Below are 22266 nucleotides of genomic sequence, written 5' to 3'. Positions count from 1 at the left end.
GGCAATAATAGACCGCAGGATAAACAAATAAAAGATAAAACTGGAAGAAATCATACAAAAGAGAACCTTTTTAGTATGGTTTACGACAGGGCTTCTATCCAATAAAATAATAACTACATAGATATATACAAGCAGTGAAAAAAATAAGAAAAAACTATGGTTAATTATTTTATTTTTCTTGGTCTTTCAAGTAAATACTTGACATTTGGCTATGGCAAAAGCATTAAATTTATATTGCAACGCCATTTTATAATAATAAAAAAATAATAGAATTAGGTACTTATGAAGAAAATTAGTTTTGAATCGCGTCTTTTTAGGAAAAATGTTATTTACACAGGGATTTACAAGTTATTTGTAATAATACTGATAGGTATCATTACTTCGATTCCGGCAGTTTCATAATAATTTATTTTGTTATAAATATTTGATTTTGTTTTTTTTTATTCCTGGCAAACAAATTACAGGGTTGGCAATGTTTCTAGCATCGCGTGTGGTTGGCGGAACTGGTCAAGACGAACGGAATGATTCGAAAGCGCGGATTTATCTATGACGGGAACGAAAACAAAACCGGAAAGTTTGACTTAAGCTAAACAAAACAAATAATGTTGAAAAACTTACTCGCACGTGCCTGTAAATTGTGAGTTTTCCACTCTGATTTGCCGCGAATCGTATATTGTCTTGTGTATGACTGATTAATTTGTGGAAATGATAACGTCTTTGTATTTACTTAAAATTTTCACATGTTTTTACGTTTTAATCAGCGAAGTTTATTTAGAAGAATACCATTGTTCAGATGAAAAATGTAGGGGATATGATGCTAAAGAAAACAAGTATTCTGAAGGTAAGAAACTGGGATTTGAGAAATATTTTCGTCGTGTGTACGATTGTTTTGTAATATACGTTTTTGCAAATAGCCTTGAATTTGATATAACCTTAAATATAATAGCAATTGGACGTTTTGCTTTTATTAAAAAACCACGCAAGTGTTATCGCATTATAAACCTGCATTTTAGGTTTGCAATGTAATTTTATTACTGCCCGTAAGCAAGGATTTAACTAATGTTTTTAATTCATGGACCACTTACCTTAATTTAAATTTCGCCGGTTACACGCCGTTATTGAAATTGTCCAATATTTATTTAATTTTTGTGTCTTGGGTCTAAAAGGGCCAATGTCTGATTTCGTTTTATTCTTGCCAACATTTTGTGGTGGGTTTATATTATCAAAAAAATACACATTTTATCAAAATAAAATATACATACTTAAGTACATATATGTGGTAGTGATTTTTAATTGAAAATAGTTTCAAACACTTTAAACCGTTAATTATAACGTTACAAAATAGATTTAATGTTATTCTGTTGTAATGTTGTGAATTACGATCATAAACGAGCTTCATGTAATGGCGTCAATAATAATGCCCCATGGAATCTTTTTCTACAAAAATATCCCTATAGTTCGGCATACTTTGGATCAGATTTTCACATATTGACTATTTCTTTCGTCTTTCTCATCATAATTTGTTTCCTTTTCTTAACCTGGTGAGCTGTATGCCATATATACTAACTTATTTTATTTTTCTCATGTGAATTCCAAAATTGTTTTGATTTAAATAATAAAAAAATATGATCTTGCTATGTTTGAACAAATCTCCACAAGAGCCAAAAACATTAGTCCAGGGCCCCGGTTACAATAGGAAGTGAACATTTATCTTCAATTTAATCTACAAAGTAAAATTAAGTTATCTGTATGAAAAGCAGAATATGCATACATTTTTTTTCTTTTAAACATGTTTAATTATAGGTTAAGATGAAGACACTTTAATTGTTGATTCAAATACACTCATTTTCGTACACAAATATCGGGTTTTCTTTATAGATATTCAAAGATAACCCTCTCTTTCTTTTTCCTTTCCTTTTCCATTTTTTTTTTTTTCAATTGAAGATCTTTCATACTAATGATGATTTGATGGAGATCATTGAACAACCGTGGAAAAACGCAATTTAATGTATAATATTGATGCTGTCTTCATTATTATTCATATACATATATATATATGTATGTATATCATCTTTGAATAAACTTAATAGTGATGCTTAATAATTTGTAAATATACATTTTAACTATTGCTAATCGAAACAACAATTATTTTTTATTATGTTTATTAAATAATATATTCTACCATACTACTGTTACTAGTGTACTGCTACTAGTGTTACCATACTACTGTTACTAGTGTTACTATTATTACTTTATTGTATGGTTTTGTATTTATTTTTACTATCAATTAATAACCGAATTGAATTATAAAAATACTATAAATTATTAAATACATATTGCCATGTATTATTAAATAACTTTTCCGCATTCCATTTCTTGACATATATCATTTTTTTTATTGATATTTTTTCTGTTATTATTTTGTACATCGTTTAATATGTTTATAAATGTTTTTGATTTATATATAGAAAAGTCCCGACTTAACATGGAATTTTCTAACTACTGGACATAAAAACATATAATTGTGCTATGATGAAATTGTGTATTTTGTGCATTAAATAAATAAATAAATGTTCGTTCTCCGAAGTAATTTGTAAATCGGGGAACGATAATTATTTTTTCTTTTTGATAATAATAAATCAATAGCTAAAAAACATAACTTTTTCATTTACTTGGGCTGCCAAAATGATTGAGCCATTCTGAACCGCTTTTGCGGCCGTGGAAAACACTTACATCTTGCATATTTTGCATGGAAATACACAATATAAAAGTTTTTTCTACGGCCGCGAGAGCGTTCGGAATATCACCCCAGCTCAAGTCAGTTTTTTTTCAGAATTTTTACACGCCAAACTAAAAAGGTGCCCATCACTGCCCTAGGGAGTTTGTCTAAATTGATTTAAATACTTTTATATTTTGTTTTAGCCGCCAATACAAAGGGTTCAACAATTTTCAAAAATGTCGAGGAGGAATTGTCTAAATACGAGCCCTGTGTGCAGACCAACTGTAGTTGTCACCTTCCTGTTATTATACGGGACCTACAACCATTTCAAGAAACGGGAATTACTAAGCAGATGTTTGAATCTGTAAGGAAAAAGTGAGTTTATTTTTGTTTTTTACTGTCAACATAAGGCAGGCCTAGGAAAACTTTTCAGATTGGCGGGCTGCATAAAATAAATGTCTATATAAAGAAAAAAGCGATGCTCTAAAAATCTTCAGTTTAATGAGAATAATGAAACTGGTTTATGTCTTTCATTCTTTAAAAATTTATATGTTAATTTTGTCATTAATGGGAGATTGAATTTATACATTGTTAATTTATTTTTTCCAACAAAAGGGTAATAGGGTGAGCGCTATAGCAATTGGACACTCTAAATCTAATGGTCAAAAATAAGTTAATGTAAATGTTTAAAACAAAAAATAGACACTTTTTTGTGGGTTTTTTCTTAAAACAAACAAATTACATTAATTTAGTTTTGACCATTAGATTTAAAATGTCCAATTACTGTAGCATGTCCAATTATTACAGCCCGCCCTACTTTATATAAAAACACTGGTATATATTTTTTTACATAGTCTCAATTCCTGCCCCTCCTGTGACTATGTTTATAAGTAATTATGTGATTTATTTAATTTCAAAAGGCAGAAAAAATAGGTTTTTTTTCAGAAATACGATTATAGCTCGCAGCCGCAAAGAAATACAATTTGGATCGCAGATTGCCCAGGCCTGACATAAGGTCTATGGTAGTGTAAATCTATTGCCCATGGTTCTATAGCATCAGAGGTGCGACGTTAAAAAAATGGGAAATTTCCATACAACAATAAATCATCACGCCGTTTAGAGGGCAGAGCCAACAGAGGATCAAACGCCACCCAGAACATCAAGAAAGATAGGCGAACTTATCAACCACTACACCACGAGGTGGACTTGTCTCCACTCGATTTTCTTGTACAGAAAATAAACTGACACTTAAATATCTTAAATATTTTCAGAGGCACAAAATACCAGATAATCTCTGGCAGACTGTACCGCCAGAGCGAGTGCCTGTTTCCAGCGCGCTGTGCTGGGGTGGAACACTTCCTGCTGGGTATGGTGAGTCGACTACCAGACACGGAGCTGATCCTCAACACTCGTGACTGGCCACAGCTCAACAGGGTGTGGGGCAGTCCACTGGCTCCGGTCTTCTCCTTCAGCAAGGTGAGTTTTAGGCCCCTTGACATGTACATTCCCAGTCCAAAAAAAATATTTTTGAGTGCATTTTTTTTTTCAAATTTGCCTTTATTGATTTCTCTTTTCGTATCGCTGCAAAATACCACAAAAAATCTCATAGTAAAAAATCTTATACAGAAAACTGTCATTGTCTGTAGTGACAAAATGTTTTGATTACATTGCAACAGTGAAAAACTGAAAAGATCCATCATTTTATTTGTATTTTTCTTTTCTGTTTTGAACAATTTTTTTATAGTTCCATAAGTACCACTTTAAACAAAAATCTAAAATGTCCACCAATGAGTGATGAGGGAAATATCACTTTTTTATTTTTATTTACAATTTAAAATTAATATGGGTCTATGAAAATACTGTCGAATAAAATACATTTTTTTTAAATAGCCTAAATAATATTTTTAATTTATAAATTTTAATTCCCACAAAAACGGTCCATTGCTTTGGTCATGCTCCCAATACGTCATGATTCAGTTAAATTATTTACTTTGTGGCCCTTTAAATTTAAATCGAACATCGTCATGAATCTTGACATCACAATTGTCAAGGCCAAACATGTTGCGTTTTTGTAGAGACATATTTTTTAACAATTTTATTTTTAAAATGTTGTATGAAAACATTTCTCCACAATATCCATATTAATTTTGAATATGCATTTTTTTTTCTAAACCCAATTCACATGTTTTTATTGGTATTTGTTGTGTGATATTTCCCTATTCTTATTTTTTCTGTAGCTCAATCACAAATAACTATCGACATGCTAATTCACGATCACAATGCAACATCCGTGAACACCTAATATTAGATGTCAAAATATTTATGTTTGGCGACGTATAATCCTGTTGTGCAATCACATATTTCAATTTCACCGGTGTTAATATGGAAAATATTCCAAAACTGCTATTTTTATTTATTTTTTATTTATCACGCTATTTTTGCATTTAGCCGGCAGTTGGCAAGCCAAATGTCAAGAAAAGCAGTCGCCATAGTAATTGTAATTTTCACTTCTTTGTATTAGATACTCTTTACTATTTCGCAAATGCAATATATTATATTATTTTTTATAGTAAACGCCGATTTTTCGCCAGTGAACTGTATTTATTTATGAGGAAAACAAAAAACATACCGACACGAGCGTTGACTTAGAGATTACACACGCATTGACTTATGACTGCGACAAATTAAGCATGTTCATTGTTTTTCATTGTGATCGCTCAAATGCTTAGCATGTTTTTAAGCACGTCGATAGTTATTTCTGATTAAGCTACTGATGTATTTACGACATCAATTAAAAACAAATTTCATTCCATCATTAAGTTTAGTTTTCTGCTTGTAGACGGAGGATTACTGGGACATCATGTACCCCGCCTGGAGTTTTTGGGAAGGCGGTCCCGCCATTAAGCTTTACCCATCGGGTCTGGGAAAGTGGCACCAGCACCGGATCTCGCTAACAAAAGCCGCTGAAAAGTAATACTAACAATATTTCTATTTATCTCTTCAATTCAATTCTTCTAACCTTTTGCCACCATTTCTAAAGAACGATTGCACCAGAAACACAGACAGTTAAATAATTATTGTGTTTTTAACAAAAATGCAAAGTTTATATTGTAACTATAAACATTTTGACTTTATTGACTTTTTCGCACGTCAACTGGCCATTTGCCTCTTTTTATCCAACTGAGAAATGAAGAAAAATAGTTAAAGGCGGTAAAATAAACTAAAATTAATGCATATCGACAATTTTATTGAAATAATTTTGTAGTTCTGAATAATACAACCATAGAATTAAGAATAGTCCAGAAGGAGCGTAGAATCATATTTGAATACATCGGACTGTGCCCAATAATCCCCTCCACTCATGTAACAAAATAATTTTTCTTTTTTAAATTCATCATTGGCATATTAAAAAAAATATTTAGAACAAAGAAATTTTTTTCAAATACAATATTCAAAAAACAAATGATCTCTTACTTCTGCAGGGGAGAAGTGAGGGGAGCGCCTCCGCGCGGTGCCGGCGTATCAGACTCCCCCCTCCCCCCTCGTCGTTTCTCTCCTGCAGAAGTAAGCAACCATTTGCTTTTTTTGATATTTTATTTTTTTAAATTTTATCCATTTTAAAATTTATTTTAATGGGCCAATATGTCTTGCTAATACTGATCATTGTGGTTTCGGATGTGACAGGGTTTAATGAACACCCTGTATAATTGACTTTTTTTGTGGATGTAGCCAATCTACTGGCTCATAGGCACGTTCCGAAGTGTCGAATAAAGTCCTGATGATATTAAAAGGAAATATTGAAATAATTAAAATGATTATTTCAGATACCCCTGGGAGAAAAAAAAGCCGATGGCATTCTTCCGCGGTTCTCGGACCAACGATGAGCGAGATCCCATCGTTCTTCTATCTCGCTCCAGACCAGATATAGCGGATGCTAAATATACCAAGAACCAGGCGTGGAAATCTGATGCTGTAAGTATTCCAGTTTAATATTTTGACTTAACATGAGAATAAAAAATACTTGACTTGTACTTGTATACATTTTTTTACGAACAAAATATCAAACAATAGAATTTACTAATGTAATAGGTGAACACAGATAATCACACTTGAGCATGGCCGAAAATACTAAAAAATGCCTTAGCTGTAGGCATAATTAAGTCTTACAAGCATGTTAAGTTAAATAAAAATGTAAATAAATTTCCTTAATATTAAAGCTAATAATATGAAGAAAATTATGCACCCAATTTTTTTGTGTATTTGTTGTGTCATTTACTTAAACATTCTTCATTTTCATATAAATTTGTATGGAGTGAACCGTGTGAATGACTATTTTCTGTCTAATGCAAATTTAGTCTGAGATAAGTATCGGAGTCGGATGGATGTCAGAGTTCTGCCAATTGAACATAGTTATGCAGAAAGCAGTCCACAATTTTGAAAAAATTTGATATTGATGTTATCGGGTGCAGCAAGGTCAATTCTATGTTCTGCTAAAAACAGTCAGAGCGCTTTAATACAAAAAACCATATTAATCACTTTCTGAAAATGGTGTCGATCACAAAAATGGCATTTCTCAATTTTCAGAAAACACCCACAGCACTAGAAAAATCTGACGGTACTTTAAAAAATCATTAAAACTGGTCAAATATATAGTTAGATTCTTGTTTGTAATGTAAAAAAAACTATTGTATTCATTGTTTATTATTTGTTAAAGTCAAAAACATTCCAATTGTTGATAGATTTGATAATTTAGTCTTTTCACAAATGTGCTATTATCTCAGTTTCAGTTTTCTATGGCTGGCCGCTTTTTGCATAACTACGTTCAATTGGTCCATTGACGTACCGTAAGCTGGAAATCTTTCCCAGCATTCTTATCATTGGTTGATTCATATGAACTAGTGATGTTGTTCAAAGAAGTTAATTTAATTTTTTTTTGTACATTTTCAAGAAACTTCTGCAGCGCAATTTAATTTTCTAATTTTTACTGCGCGTAAGCAAATATTTTAAAAATCCAATTTCTCGTAAGGCCGAACTTCCTCATTGAAAAGCTGGAAATCACAATTGATGTGGGAAAGATTCTTCGAAAATGTTCTTCGTCTTTGTTCCTAATATTTATCATTTAATCTCAGGACACGCTGTACGCTCCTCCAGCCGAAGAAGTCTCTCTCGACGATCACTGCCAGTACCGCTACCTCTTCAACTACCGGGGAGTCGCAGCCAGCTTCCGCTTCAAGCACTTGTTCCTCTGCAAATCCCTCGTGTTCCACATCGGCCAGGAGTGGCTGGAGTTCTTCTACCCGTCCATGAAGGCGTGGGTGCACTATATACCGGTCTCGGCCGAGGCCAACCAGGAGGATATCCGAGACATGATAGAGTTTTTCGAACAGCATCAGTCACTAGGTAAAGAAATCGCTCTACGGGGTTATCAGCATATCTGGGATCACCTGAGAATTGCCGATGTTAAGTGTTACTGGAGAAAACTGATCAAGAGTTATACTAAACTCTTAAAGTACAAAGTTGAAAGGGATAATGATCTCATTGAAATTGAGAAAAAATAATCCATTTCAATTTTAAAATTTCTTTATTTTATTTATTTTATTTTATTTTATTAGGTAATTCAACAAAGATACATATTAGAAAACATACAATTTGAAAGTATTCGTCGATACAATTTTACATGCTTATATATCTTCAATGAGGAATTCCACTGTTTTCTAATTTATTTATTTTATATTAGCGTACTATTTAAATAAACAAAAAAAATTTTTTTTTTTTTTGTGCGTTATTTACAAAGATATGATTTTTTAAAGTTACAATTATCAAATACCCCGCCAAATGACTGTAATCAGTGTGTCACTTTTCAGTAGTAACGTCATGAAACAGTTGGCGTTCTTACTTTCACTGACCGCGGTAAGTTGTATTTCTCCAGCCAATAACAAAACTGACAAGAATCTGGAATGGAATATTGTTTTGATTACTTCATTTAGTTGATCATAATTTTCTCATTTCTATGTTATGGTTGTTTTTACGAACGTTTCGATTTAGAAAAACCTAGAAAGTTGACATAATCTCTGGTTGAAATGTCAACAAAGTATTATTTGCCGGATTTAAGGTCGTAGATCGTAATCAAATTATTCGCCGCCAAATCACCAATCGCAAATTATACTCTTTTTTTTTTTCTATGGTCAAAACGTTCCTTTCAAGGTGCGGGGCTTTAAAGCGGAAACTGGAAATACTACACGTAGATATAAGGAGTGACGTCATTATTTACGATTAAAAAATGAATGCTATTTTTAACATTTTTTATTTATTTTTGCGTGCGTTTTTGAGAATTTCATCTTACTCTAAATTTTTTAAATATTTGTGTTGTCTTCTTCACATTTACTTATCCACGAAAATTGCGACTCCCAGTCGCTATTGTAATAGCAAACTCTTCTTGCTTTTTTGGGTGGAATTTCTTTGCTGGTGCTGGAATGTGCTTCCACGTTTTCCATTATGTATTTACAAACGAATAACAGTCAATAATGTAACACAAAAAAGTCACTCAGTAATGAATAATAAGAATGAAACACAAAAAAGTCACTCAAAAATGAATGAAACAAGAATTAATTAGCAGCGCGGCGTGACTATTCCCACTTGAAGCTACATACATACTGAGCAAACGAAGCCCGCGGGTAGATTGCCAGCGGAACACGGGTGGCGGGGGGCGTCTGCTCGTCGAGCACCGGAGTTCGCGGTGCCGCGTCGGGTTCTTTTCAGCCCAAGTGACAAAAATTACGCGTGTTTTTTAAAACCGAACTATCTTTTGTCCGGTTTACCAAGATTTTGTCGATCGGGCAGACCTGAATAAAACTGGACTGTCCGGTCAGAAACCGGACATCTGGCAACCCTAGAATACCCCACATCAACTATCAACTGTCGGTCGAAGCCAACATTACACTACTGGTTCTACGTCACATAGAGGTGACTCTCAAATGGATTCTACATCACTTAGAGATGACTCTCAAATGGATTCTACGTCACCTAGCATATCCCTCCAATTTGGTCTGCATATAGCATGATTTTGTATAGCTATCCCAGCCGTGGCCTTCTCTCAATAATTCTATCTTGTGAATCCACAAGGACACTGAGCAGTCTTTGTCGTCGGGATTAAATGTGGGGACAATCTCTCCCCTCACGGTTGGGTACGAAGCCGACCCGCCACTCGGTCTTTGTTGAGGTTCAGTATCCTCCTGCCTTCATATACTTCACCAACATGTTATCCAGCCGTGTCTCCAGTAGCCTCTCAAGATCCGCGGACGTTCCTGGTACTGGGAGCGGCTTATCTCCCTTCCTCGGTCTTCGCGCCATCGTTCATTACGATGTACGACGGATTTGAGGTCGTGTACACTAACACTACAAACAGGATAGAACTATAGGGTCCTTTTTCGCGAATACAAACTTGCGAATTCCTCTAAAAAAAAATTGTCATCAGTAAAAGGCCGCAGGTTCCCCACCCCTGCCTTAGAGTATATACATCTGTAGAGGGATAACAACACATTTTACCAATCCAATGCATGTTGCCTATTATAGCTGAAAATTTTTTTACAATATGTTCTAAATGAGAGAAAGGGAGACAAAAAAAATCCGTGGGTACGGTCCCTTATATTTTGTTTTGTAGTCGATTTCAGAATTTGTACGATGCTCATTTTTTACGTACGCGGCAGTATTGCTTCGAACTGTCAAACGCTCTGTCGTTATTTTGATAATTGTTTTAGGTATTTAGTGCTAATTACATCAAAATTAATTATGCCGAATTGTGCCATGAAAGGATGTTCAAATAGAACTGGAAAAGATAGAAAACGCTTCAGTTATCACAGGTATTTATCAAACATTATAAATTTTCACTTTAATCCGTTTTTTTGGTAGTTTTCAATATAAATGACCCACAAACATTTACTATAATTTGAGCAATTATTATAGCATTTGTTTCTGTGTAATTCAAATACTTTATACTTTGAATTTATGTAATTCAAATTTTTTTTTTTAAATCGTTAAAATCCAAATATTTCTTTAAATGTTCAAGAAATGCAAACTCGAAGACCTTTTACCGAGTCAACCGTCATCTGGAAATAATTCTATTTAGTGGTTAAAAACAAAGTTGTTTTATTTATTTTATTTTTTATAATTCTATTTCTTTTTATCTCACTGAAAGAATGTGAAATTGTCGTTTATTAAATGTAACTAAAAGAGATGACAATACATCTGCGCTATTTTTGAATGGTATTTTTATGACCACGTGTCGAGGCGGCTCTTATAATTAAGACTGCCAGGGCTGTGCATTACCTTAAAATATTAAGTATTAACTTAAATGTTATTTATAAGTGTAATCATTTTATCATTAAATTTAAAGCATAATATAGTAAAATAAGGGTTTTTTTTTGGATTCCCGATAGATGAAATAAGGCAGAATAAATGGATCCATACGACAGGGCAAAACAATTGTCCCCTGGAAATAACAATTGGGTGTGTTCTAACCACTTTCTATCCATTAATTTGGACAATTTTTTTTATTTGGTACATGTAATAAATGGTGCCGCACCCCCCCATGTTTTCAAAAACCTTACTCGCTATGGGTAAATATACATTTATTTCATATTTATATACCATAAAGTCGGAAAAATCGGTGTACGTGCATGAGAAGATGTATGAATGTAGAGGAAGCGAGGTCTACATGCAAAGCCAGAGTGACATGGCGTTCTATCCTCTCTGCCTACCTCTTCGGAGAAATGGCGTGATTTCCCCGATTCACCAAATCGGAAGTGGCATCTTCACTCTATCCAAAAATACAAGTTTTAATAGAGATGACTGTTTTCAGTTCTCAAATCAAACAATGAATTTGGAATTTTTTTGGAACCCCATTTAATCGGTTTTTCAAGATGTAAGTTACAACCTGCCGTCAGAGTGAGACAACATTTCAACAAATTGGTTAATTTTCAAAAGCAATAAATTTACTTTATTGCTTATGATAAAATTATAAATAAACTTATTAATGAAACTTCTTGGTTTAGTTTTACTTTTTATTATTTTGACCAACGAGCACTTTCGCCTAAGTAGGCGTCTTCAAGACTGGTGAATTGTTTACAGCTTTTATTCTATTCTTAACATATTTTGGAGATAAGATCAAATAAGTATTTTAACAGGGGACAGAAAACATAAATATTTTGAACTAGTTTGCTGAACAGTTCATTTTTGGGAGTTTTTGGACCGAAATTGGGATTAAGCTTTTATTATTTAAAAGGTAGGAAAAGAACACATTCATTCTTGTTTTCCTCGTATATTCTCAAAAGACTACGAACTACGGGACGAGTAATTGCGTATACGCCGCATGGTGTTGTAGGTCGGGCGTCAGGAAGAGGAGTGGGCGAGGCACTGCTTCCTTCTCAGGGAACGGGGTGCTCACCAAACGGCTGCGTTTGCATCCCGGAACCGGAATCTTGAAGTTGTCAGCTTACAAAATAAAATAACCCCTTTTTGGCCATCGGGATCGACGTGGTCTCCAAATTTTTGAAGCATTGTCGTGTTGCGGAGTGAATCTAAGTAATGTTCCACCGCTCTCTGCGATAATTGAATTAATTAACGTTTCACATTTTAAACAAATTAGAAAAACGTTTTGGGATGGATAACACAAACCGCCTTTATCTTTTAATTCAATTAATTTTTCAAATTCAAATTATTTATTCACAAAGTAACATAACAAATAACAAAGGATTTAAGACGTTAAGTTAAATTGGAACTTTATATCAAACCAAGAACCCTTGAGCAATGGTTCGACATTATTAAGGTATAATACTCTCTAATAGCAAGAGTATTTGCCTCTCAAAAATAGTTTCACTAATGTGAAAGATGTCGATCTCCAAAGTGATAATGTTCAGCTGCTTGACTGCTCTTCCAATTGGCATGACCAGAGGCAGGTTGGTTCTGGAAACCGGGAGGTAAAACAGTCTGTGCTGACGCTGTCGGAGATAGCCATCAGGAACATAAAAATTGATACTCTCTAAAATGGCCGAGTTATCGATGAAACCCCTTAATTTGTGGAACCATAGTTTTTCTTTTGCCAAGGTGGTGGTTATGCACTCTTGGCATTTAATTTTTTTAGTATGTGTCTCACCACGAATCCGGAAATATATCCAACTATTTGTTTGCTGCCATCAGTAAGAAGTTGTGTCATTAAATTTACTTCTATATCCAAGGTTTCATTTTCTACCGGTAGAGTTCGATCACCATTTTCTTCTTCTTCATCGTCCAGGTAGTGATATCCACACGATGTTATATTTATTTGTTTGACGGTCGAAACACAATTCAACACGTTTACATATTCCAATGGTACTGAATTGCCACTAAAGCCAGATCTTAATTCTAAATGATTTAGTATTCTTTTATAAGCTGATTTAAATTGCCTAACATTTGGGTTATTGTTGTAACCACCTTGTGATCTTATGTACCGAACAGCAACTCGAGGTGATCCTGGCTCAGTTTATATGTTGGGATACCCATTAATATTTTTTCATTTTCAATCAAATTATTATAAAGTCTTTTCAGACTCTCGAAACAAACGAGCATACCCATAAACCCAGTCCCTCGTTTAGACTGCACTATTGGAATAAACGTTTTCATCCTTATTTTGGGTAATACTCTTATTTGCTTGATAGTTTTTTTTTAGATAAACTTTTATTTTTAATGAATTTACATATTTGATGAAATCGTCGATAAATTTGAAAATTCTGTCTTAATTGCGACTACAATCTGAATGTTTGAATCCATTTTGGCCTATTTTGCTTCAAGTGTTAAGAATGTTGAATGCATCGTTAAATATTTCTATAAATTTGCTTGTTGCAGCTGTATATTTAAAAACTTAAGTTCTTCATTAAAAGCTTAACACAGTAGAAATATGGGATTTTCTGTGAGTTTATTTAATTAAATAATATTTCCATTTATCATTGTGTTTGGTGATTGCAATATTCTATAACGTTGAGAGGAAGGAATTAATGAAGACTATAATTAATTTAAAAATTTGCATGTATAATCTAATTTTAAAAAAAACATGAATTGTACAAAAAAAGTATTTAACCTACTTATAAGCTTTAATCTTAATGTTACAACTTAATAATTAACTTAAATTTAACCGGAGACGAAGATGTAGTGAATGACCCTTCGGGTTCTCGAGTAGCTAGGGCACCAGCGAAGAGTGAGTGTTGCACAATCTGGAGGCTGCTGAGATCCGGACGGAGATTTACATTTTTACATTATTTTTTTTTGCACCTCAACAGGCCAGGAGGCCCAATTACAGTGGTGAATTACATCACAGAGCACCCAAGCTTGAGAAAAATCACATTTTAATTTTTGTGTTCTCACCGGAATCGAACCCGGAACCTTCCGTGCGTGAGTCAAGCGTCTTGACCACTACACCACGGAGGCCGCCTGGGTTGGATGATCGGGGGTTGGATGGCTTCTCGAGGAAACGTGGCGTCTTCTGACTTGAGGGTTAGCACGGCAGGGGTGCTAGGCTGCGAAGGTGGCAGTGGTGAGGCCGACGCTGGTGGTAGGCGAGTTTTTTTGTAAACACCGCTTTGGTGTTTTACCATACATCAAGCTTTTGAAACACTCCGACTCAATAATTGAGCTGCCAGTTTGACTTTCATAATTTGGTTTCTAAATTGGATTTGTCGCAACTTCAATTTGTTTGCATAATTAAAGCCCTGTGCTGCTTGGACATCTCCCAATTTTACGATAAATTTCCAATTTATCAATCGGTCCTCACAACCCCAAAGAACTTTTTAGCCTCGAAGGCGTTACGAACTAATTTCGGCATATGGCATGCGCGAGAAATACCACAACTTCTTGGTTCGTAGTTGGATGTTTAAAAAAACATTTCATATTTTCTGTGTCATTAATTTGACAGCCCGCATTGTTGCCAAATGGGTTGGGCAATCATCAAAAGTAATTGAAACAACATTTACTCCAACATTGGCACACTTCCTAAAGCAATATGTATTATATTAACTTTTTGTTCCGCAGCAAGACTATTTACCAGAAAATAACCAATCGGTAGCTACCAGTTGCCATTCATGCACACAAGCAATAGCACAAGTGCAGAAGTCGCTAATTTTTGGCAATCGCCATCAACACCAAGACCCATATCAACATGGCTAAGAAACTTTTTTCCATCGAAAAGCTTTTGTTTCCGTATAGACATTTCGTCTAATACTAAATTGCATACTAGAGTATGTGGTGTTGAATCACATTTGATTTTCAAAATTTCGAAGGCTTCTGTGGTGAACCCAGGTTCACCGTTCATTTTTTGGTACTATTTACTTAGGGTTTAAGTATGTGGCAAACACTTGTCAAATACTGGTCTACTGTACTTGTAGGCTGCCAGAGAATAAAAATTTAGAGTCAGAGCAAATTTTTTCAAGGACATTTGAATATTTAGTAGCATACAGCTTTTTATTTTCCTTATTTTTTCTCATGGCATGCATGAGTTTGCAGGCTTCTGAATTTTGAGAAATCGTGGCCAAATCATCCTCTGATAAGTATCTCTTTGTCTTCAAATCAGAAACTTTTGTGTACTTTTTAAAAAGTTTTTCAAACTTTGAATTTGCAATCTTCAAGTAATTCAAACGTTTTTTGGCTAACACCGTCTTCTTGAATAACTTATTTTGCAACTTACATTTTTTTCGGAGTATCTGTAGCAGCAATCTACAATCTTCCTCGTCGTCGGTAATTATGGGATCATCAACGTCCATTCTTAAAGTCGAAGGCTAGAACAAGTTAATGAACAGTAAATTAATACATTCAGTTCTATAGACATAATCGTTGTTCGGTGTAAAATAAATATTTGCACCAATAAAAATAGGTATTTTGTTTGCGGGAAATTAAAAACAGAATTAACCAAACTAATTATGAGATCTGGCTTGTTGAGGAAGTTGCGGCATTTGAATCAAAGTTAAAATTAATAATATTTTTAAAAATAAATCCATCACCTTTCTAAAAAATAACGAGCGTGTTGACATTTTAATTCATCAACAGAATTTGTATAGAAAATATATAATATTTGTTCAAATTGATTTCCATAGCTACGTATCCGCGATAGGTGAGTGCATTTCAAAGTTGGTTCGTGAATTGTTACAATTATTGACTTCCAGTGCACCTACCTTTAACTTAATTTAATTTTGCTCCATTTTACTAACGAATTATCATTTGCTTTTTTCCAATTTCTTTCCAAAACTAATGGCTTGAAATCCAAAAAGTCTTCATGAGAAATAAAATTTATTTTATATGGTAAACCTTTTACCTTTGCACATCGAATTAGAGTTACCCATTGTTCAGGCACGTAGATTGTTTTCCCTTTATGTGTCTTCTCTATTGTGGCATGCATTATTAATGATGTCAATTTTGAGTATTCGAGATGCATATTTTTTTTATTTTTTTTTATTTATTTTATTGAAATAAACGGCACTTAGTGCCTTTTACATATTAATTACAAATACAATTAAATACACATACATGTAAGCTTAATTTAAGTAATACATAGCATTTAAAACAATATTTTTAATTTAGAAAGTCTAAGAAATATAAACTATATAAAATAATAAAATATTACCAGTTATAGAATTATCGATAAAAAAAGATAATTTTGTATTAGAAATACTTTGAACCAGTTAAAAAAATAACAAAGAAGACAATTTTGAATAACATAAAAAAATATATATATATGTATTATTATTGAAAACTAATATTTAGGTAAATAGCATATGTTTATGTAGAAAAATATACAATGATGTAAAAAAAATGACAAAGAGAAATATTTTTTTACTTATAAATTAATTAAGAAAAGAAACGAAAAAAGAAAAAAAAACACTAATAAAGAAGTTCAAAACAAATTTTTAACAAAATTAACGAATAGTTACCTAGAACTATTACCAATAAAATAAAGAAGAAGAGCCGTTCTATATGTAATAAATTTCATGTGAAATGAGTCACCAATGTCTAGCATAGAACAAACAAATCTATTACGATTCTGTCCACCGCAGTTTCGGAGTAAAGCACAACCTTCCGTATTCTCTTGTGATGGACTGACGTCAAAAAATTTAAAAGGCATGTGACAATTTTGTTTGCACCTCTTTTGGCTTGTGATTCATACCAAATATAGCAGTGACCCTGTTTCAAACCTATATCATAAATCGTGAAGTTGTACGTTGCGTATTTTATTTTATAGTAGAAGCTGCTGACGTCTGATCGAGCAGTCTGTAAAACTTTTTGCAAATCCACAGCAACACAAAATTAAGAATTGTTAACAGCATTTTCTTTCTCGAAGTCTTTCAGTTCTCTTGCCCGAACTTTATTTGTTTGATGTAATTCGTATTCTCCTTTTATAAAAAGCTTTTTTCCAGTGTTGCGAGTTTATATTTCTCACAAACTTCACACTGGTCCTTTTTGGGCTTGTGGAAAGCATAAAAATTTCTTAGTACTGTCTCAATGTTGCGGAGTTTTGAATATTTTTTTGAATTATTTTTGGCAGCTTCTAAGTCCGCTGTGACCCTAGCTGCTACTGTCTTCGTCTGGACAAGACGGCAGTGTATGCGGTATACGCTCCACGCCGCCATGATAATTGTAATGGCCATTAACTACCCCGGCATAACTCGCTGGATGTGGTCGGTCGCAGGCGTTGGTTGTTGTGTTATCAGACTCTGCGTCTGCTGGACATTGACTTAATGTTGCCCATGGCTGCCCGCTCTCTACAGTCCGCCTTTATGGATGGCAACACAAACCTTTGTGTCATCTGTTTCACAGTTGGGCGGGCTCCAGAATGCGAAAGTCTATGGACTGTATCGAAGGGCAGCTCGTCGGTATTTCTTTGTGATGAAGGGTCTGGCTCTCTCTGTGGAGACATCGCAGAATATCGTTACTTTAATGCCTGGTATGAAGATCTGTTTTATTGTCAGATCCAAACCATCATCTAGGCATCCCTTCGATTCTTCGTCGTTTGTTAATCTTTTGCTAGTGCTGCATAGTCTAGAGGTGCTTCTACAGCTTCAACTCTAGACAGTGCATCGGCGACTACATTATCTTCGCCGGCTACATACCGAATATCAGTAGAAAATTGACCAATAAAGTCAAGGTGCCTAAATTGTCTAGGCGAGCATTTATCAGCCTTCTGTTTAAACGCGAACGTAATTGGCTTATGGTCTGTATAAATCGTAAAGATCCTGGCCGCCAGCATGTGCCGGAAATACTTAATTGCGAGGTAGATGGCCAAGAGTTCGCGATCGTAAGCACCATATTTTCTCTCTGCTGGGCTTAATTTTTTTGAAAAGAAAGCAAGCGGTTCCCGCTGACCTTTAACACGTTGCTGCAGCGAAGCGCCGATGGCGTTGTCTGAGGCGTCCGTAAACAGTGCTAACTCTGCGCCACACCTTGATGAGCGAGGAGTGCTGCTTGTGTCAATTCTTTCTTACACCGTTTAAAAGCAGAGGTTGTTTCTGTCGTCCATGATACTGGATGTTTCCCTTTCACATTACCTACAAGAAGATCATTAAGGGGACTTGCACCTCGGCAGTCTTGGGAATGAACCTTCTATAAAAGTTTAGTGGTCTCTGGTTTGCTGTACCTTCTTATAACTTCAACCTTGTCCGGGAGCGGGCGTGTCCCTTCGAAGGACACGAGATACCCGAGGAACTTTACCTTGGATTTGCCAAAGTGGCATTTCCCGGCATTGACCACAACACCGTATTCTGGCAGCCGCTTGAAGATCGTACTCAAGTGTTGCTGATGCTGTTCCTCTGTCTCTGAGTCAATCAAAATATCGTCTATGTAAGCATAGCAGAAGTTCAGGCCGAGGAGAACCTCGTCTATGAACCTCTGAAACGTTTGGGCTGCATTTCGTAAGCCAAAGGGCATGTACGAAAATTCGAACAAACCAAAAGTTGTCGATAATTCTTATTTTGCGCCCACGCCCACGAAGTGGCGTGGTTGTTTCTGCTCCAGCGTCTTCTCGTCTGGTTGTTGCAGTAACCTCTTTTCTTTCGGCCAGTCGGCTTCCCCTTTTCTCAGGAAGCCGGGGCCTCCGAACCATAGTCCCGATCTCGCAAGATCGGGTGGGCCCTTGTCGCGGGTTCCTATGTCGGCTGGGTTGTCCTTGGTGGGGACCCATTTCCAGTCCCGTACGTCCGTGAGCTCGTCAATCTCGCCCAGCCTGTTTGCGACGAACGTGCTGTACCGCAGTGGGTCGGTTCGCAGCCAACACAGGACCGTGCTAGAGTCCGTCCAGAACACGGTGCGGGCGATGAGAGCTCGACTCTCCCTTTTTATGGTAGCGGCCATCCTCGCCGCTAGTAGCGCTGCCTGGAGTTCCAGTCGAGGCACTGACAGAGGCTTTAGGGGGGCGACCTTGCACTTCGCCATTGCGAAACTTGTGGTATCGGCCCCCGCAAAGTATGCCACTGTGCAGCATGCCTGCTCTGACGCGTCGCAGAACACGTGCAGTGTCACGCGTTCTTTCTGCCCTTGCAGCGAGCATCTCGGGATTGTACAGCCGTTCGCTGCCAGCAGGTCGCGCCATTCCAACCACTTTTCGGCGTGGTCCGGTTTCAGCGGTTGGTCCCAACCTGTATTTGTCCTCCAGATGGCTTGCAGCAATATCTTCGCCCGTATCGTGAGGCACGGAATGAAGCCTACCGGGTCGAAGATACTCCTGGCGGCGCTCAACATGCCGCGCTTGGTGGGCCGCTCCGGGATGGCTGCACTTTCGGCTCCGTGCCGAAATATAAATAGGTCGCTCTTGGGATCCCATATGATCCCGAGGACCCGCTCCGTCATTACTTCTTCCCCTATGGTGACTGTTGTATTGGCCCGGTCGTCGGCCTTTACTTCCCTCAGGACGTCTGGTTTTTTTGAGGCCCACCAACTGCCGGAACCTGCCATTGCCGAGTACGAGGCTAACATCTTGCACAAGGTTTGCAGCTGCTTCCTCGCTGTCTGTGGCGTCTAGGTAGTCATCCATGTACATATTGTGCTCGATCGCCTCTGCTGCGGCGGGGAACTCTCTCGCGTGTGCTCGTGCGACTGTGTTTCGCATGAATTGCGCGCTGCTGGGTGAACACTTTGCCCCAAACATCATGGAGGCGAAGACAAACGTGTCGGGCTCCTGGTGGCCTTGCGTCCGCCACAGGAACCGCTGCGATTGCTGGTCGGCTTCCCGGATTCTTATCCGCAGGAACATTTCCCGTATGTCGGCCGCGATGGCTACTCGTCCCTCTCTGAAGCGGATCACGTTTCCGAGGAGGGATGACAGCAGGTCTGGTCCCGTCAGTAGATGGTCGTTCAACGCCGTCCTCTGGAACTGGGCGGCGGCGTCGAACACGACCCGTATCTTGCCAGGCTTGTTGGGGTTTGTCACCGCGAAGTGGGGCAGGTACCATTTGCGTGGGTGGTGGGTGTCCACCTCCTCGCGGTTCAGTTTGACGGCGTATCCTTTTTCTATATAGTCCGTCATCTTGGCTCGATACGCGATCGCCAGTATCGGATCTTATCGCAGTTTATTTTCAAGGGAGTGCAGCCGCTTCATGGCTGCTTGCCGGTTGCAAAGGCGGCCTCTTGCATCTTTACTATGTCCGGCACGTTTCGCGGATCCACTAGTAATGACGATACCGTGGCCTTGGCCCGTCCTGTGAGGGCTCGTTGCAGGCGGAGAATATTCTCAGCATTTGTGAGTGAGCACATCCGCGTTGACTGATCGAATTGTGCTTTGAATATCCGCCATTCTAACGGGTCCCCGGAGAACTGTGGCAGGTCCCTGGCGCCAGTTTGCCTCGCCTTAAATGTGTGCCACTCCCGTGGCTGTCCATACTTTGTCACATGCTCGCCATTTGCACCTGGCGGCATGTATTCCGTGGGCAGTCCCCGTTGTACCCACGCGCTCACTGGGTCACGAAGCTCGTAGCCCCCCAGCGGTATAGTACGTGCCGCCGCGGGTTCGCCTGGCCCGGCGGCGTAGCGTACGTCGGCGTCCTCCCTTCGGTTGTATACAGGTGGCGCCTCGTTGCTCCGATGCCGCTCATCGTAGCGGCCTTGTGGTTGTGCGTGCGTCGCTCCGGCGTAGGCCGGATCAGCGGCGTAGCGTGTGTTGGCGGCCTCCTTCGTCCTGGAGTCCGTCTCTTCAACAGGGTGCCTCCGTGGTACCCCGTCTCTCACCCGGCCGCTGTCGTAGTGGCTCGGCGGAAGTGTGTACGCCGCCCCGGTGTCCTCCGGAATAGCGGCGTAGCGTGCAGTGGCGGCCTCCCTTGCTCTGAAGGCTGCTTCCGCGTCGGTGACAGGGTGCTTCCATGCGGCCCCGTCTCTCACCCGGCCGCTGTCGTAGTGGCTCGGTGGATGGATGTACGCCGCTCCAGTGTCCTCCGGATCAGCGGCGTAGCGTGCGGTGACGGCCTCCCTTGCTGTGAATGCTGCTTCCGCGTCGGTGACAGGGCGCTTCCAAGCGGTCCCGTCTCTCAGGATCAGCGGCGTAGCGTGCGGCGTGGCGTGCTGCGGCAGCCTCCCCCGTACTGAGGGCTGCGTCGGTCCTAGACGCGTCCGACGTCAGCGGCAGCGGCTTGTGAGTAGGCTCCGACGTCCCCTGTGATGTGAGGTCCCTCGCGGTGCTCTCGGTGGCGGGTGTGAGGGGCGTTGCCATGCCTCGTCTGGCATCCTCTCTCGCGTTGGCGGCCTTCAGCGCGGCGATGATCTCGTTGAGGCTGCTCACCTGCCTCTCGTGATGCGCCTCGCGTTCCTTCATCTGTCGGCGGAATGTCGCCGATGAAATGGACCGCTCCGAGGGTGCAGATCCCTCGTCCGAGTCCTTTTGTTCCTCCAGAGGTCCTTGATGGGGCTCCTCCTGGCAGTCGTGTGAAGGCCTGGCTGGGGCTCCTCCTGATGTTCCCGTACAGGCCCGAACGCGTCGTGACGCCGGCATGCTGAAGTTGTAGACTGGAGACCACTGGCGACGATCCTTAGCTCCTTAGACCTTAAAAATAATTACCTCTCTCTTGTCCAAGCATCCACGCTTCTTTTCGAAGCAACCGATGTTGGAATCAGTTTAATGTGATTTATGCGATTGACATAGAATGGAGACCAGACTACTGAGGCATATTCTAGAAGAGGGCGAACAGTTGAGCAATAGAGAGTTTTGATTGTACGGACATTAGTAAAATCAGAGTATCTCGGATCATCTGTTATCGAAAGATAAGGTGATCGGTTTTACGGTTCAGGAAATACTACAGTGAAATACTGCTAGCGTAAAACCGCCATATAATATATATGAATTATTATCAATATATTAATTATTTTTCTATGAACAAAGAAAATTAAAAGTGCAGTCAGAAATACAACATATTTAAGAAAGAAGTGAAAAGTTATATCTGTAATTCTTTTTTGTGTAGCACTGATTAAAAACATTTTTTTTTTGTTATTTCTATGTTATCCTAAAAATATTAATTATTAAAAATAAAATATTTAAATTATTGTAAGACGCC

General features: G+C 38.0%; 2 protein-coding genes across 2 annotated transcripts; one reads left to right on the top strand and one right to left on the bottom strand.

Annotated features, from left to right (window-relative positions):
• Positions 1-509: 509 nt before the first annotated feature.
• LOC148274790 (O-glucosyltransferase rumi homolog) lies at positions 510-9268 on the top strand. Its single transcript, XM_088236599.1, has 6 exons — positions 510-841; positions 2923-3094; positions 3991-4195; positions 5559-5689; positions 6544-6691; positions 7849-9268. The coding sequence occupies exons 1-6, from the start codon at positions 706-708 to the stop codon at positions 8275-8277; spliced, it is 1221 nt and encodes a 406-aa protein (XP_088092725.1). The 5' UTR covers positions 510-705; the 3' UTR covers positions 8278-9268.
• Positions 9269-18697: 9429 nt separating this feature from the next.
• LOC148274789 (uncharacterized) lies at positions 18698-20252 on the bottom strand. The gene is made up of 2 exons (XM_088236601.1): positions 19866-20252; positions 18698-19744 (listed from the first exon to the last, which is right to left on the bottom strand). Exons 1-2 carry the CDS (start codon positions 20250-20252, stop codon positions 18698-18700), a joined length of 1434 nt encoding a protein of 477 aa, XP_088092727.1.
• Between the last annotated feature and the right edge of the window lie 2014 nt (positions 20253-22266).

This window comes from Micrasema longulum, unplaced genomic scaffold, assembly GCF_059751315.1.
Source record: "Micrasema longulum isolate JH-2025_06_02 unplaced genomic scaffold, ASM5975131v1 h1tg001581l, whole genome shotgun sequence".
NCBI lineage: Eukaryota > Metazoa > Arthropoda > Insecta > Trichoptera > Brachycentridae > Micrasema > Micrasema longulum.
This window is presented reverse-complemented; position numbering and strand designations above follow the sequence as displayed.

Bases quoted from the DNA above. Each gene is read 5' to 3' on its own strand.
- LOC148274790 (XM_088236599.1), top strand. From the start codon at position 706: ATGATAACGTCTTTGTATTTACTTAAAATTTTCACATGTTTTTACGTT. The intron at 5,690-6,543 runs GTAATACTAACA...TGATTATTTCAG, and splicing joins CTAACAAAAGCCGCTGAAAA to ATACCCCTGGGAGAAAAAAA. The intron at 6,692-7,848 runs GTAAGTATTCCA...ATTTAATCTCAG, and splicing joins AGGCGTGGAAATCTGATGCT to GACACGCTGTACGCTCCTCC.
- LOC148274789 (XM_088236601.1), bottom strand. From the start codon at position 20,252: ATGACGGACTATATAGAAAAAGGATACGCCGTCAAACTGAACCGCGAG. The intron at 19,745-19,865 runs GCAAAGTGTTCA...ATGACTACCTAG, and splicing joins TCGCCTCCATGATGTTTGGG to ACGCCACAGACAGCGAGGAA.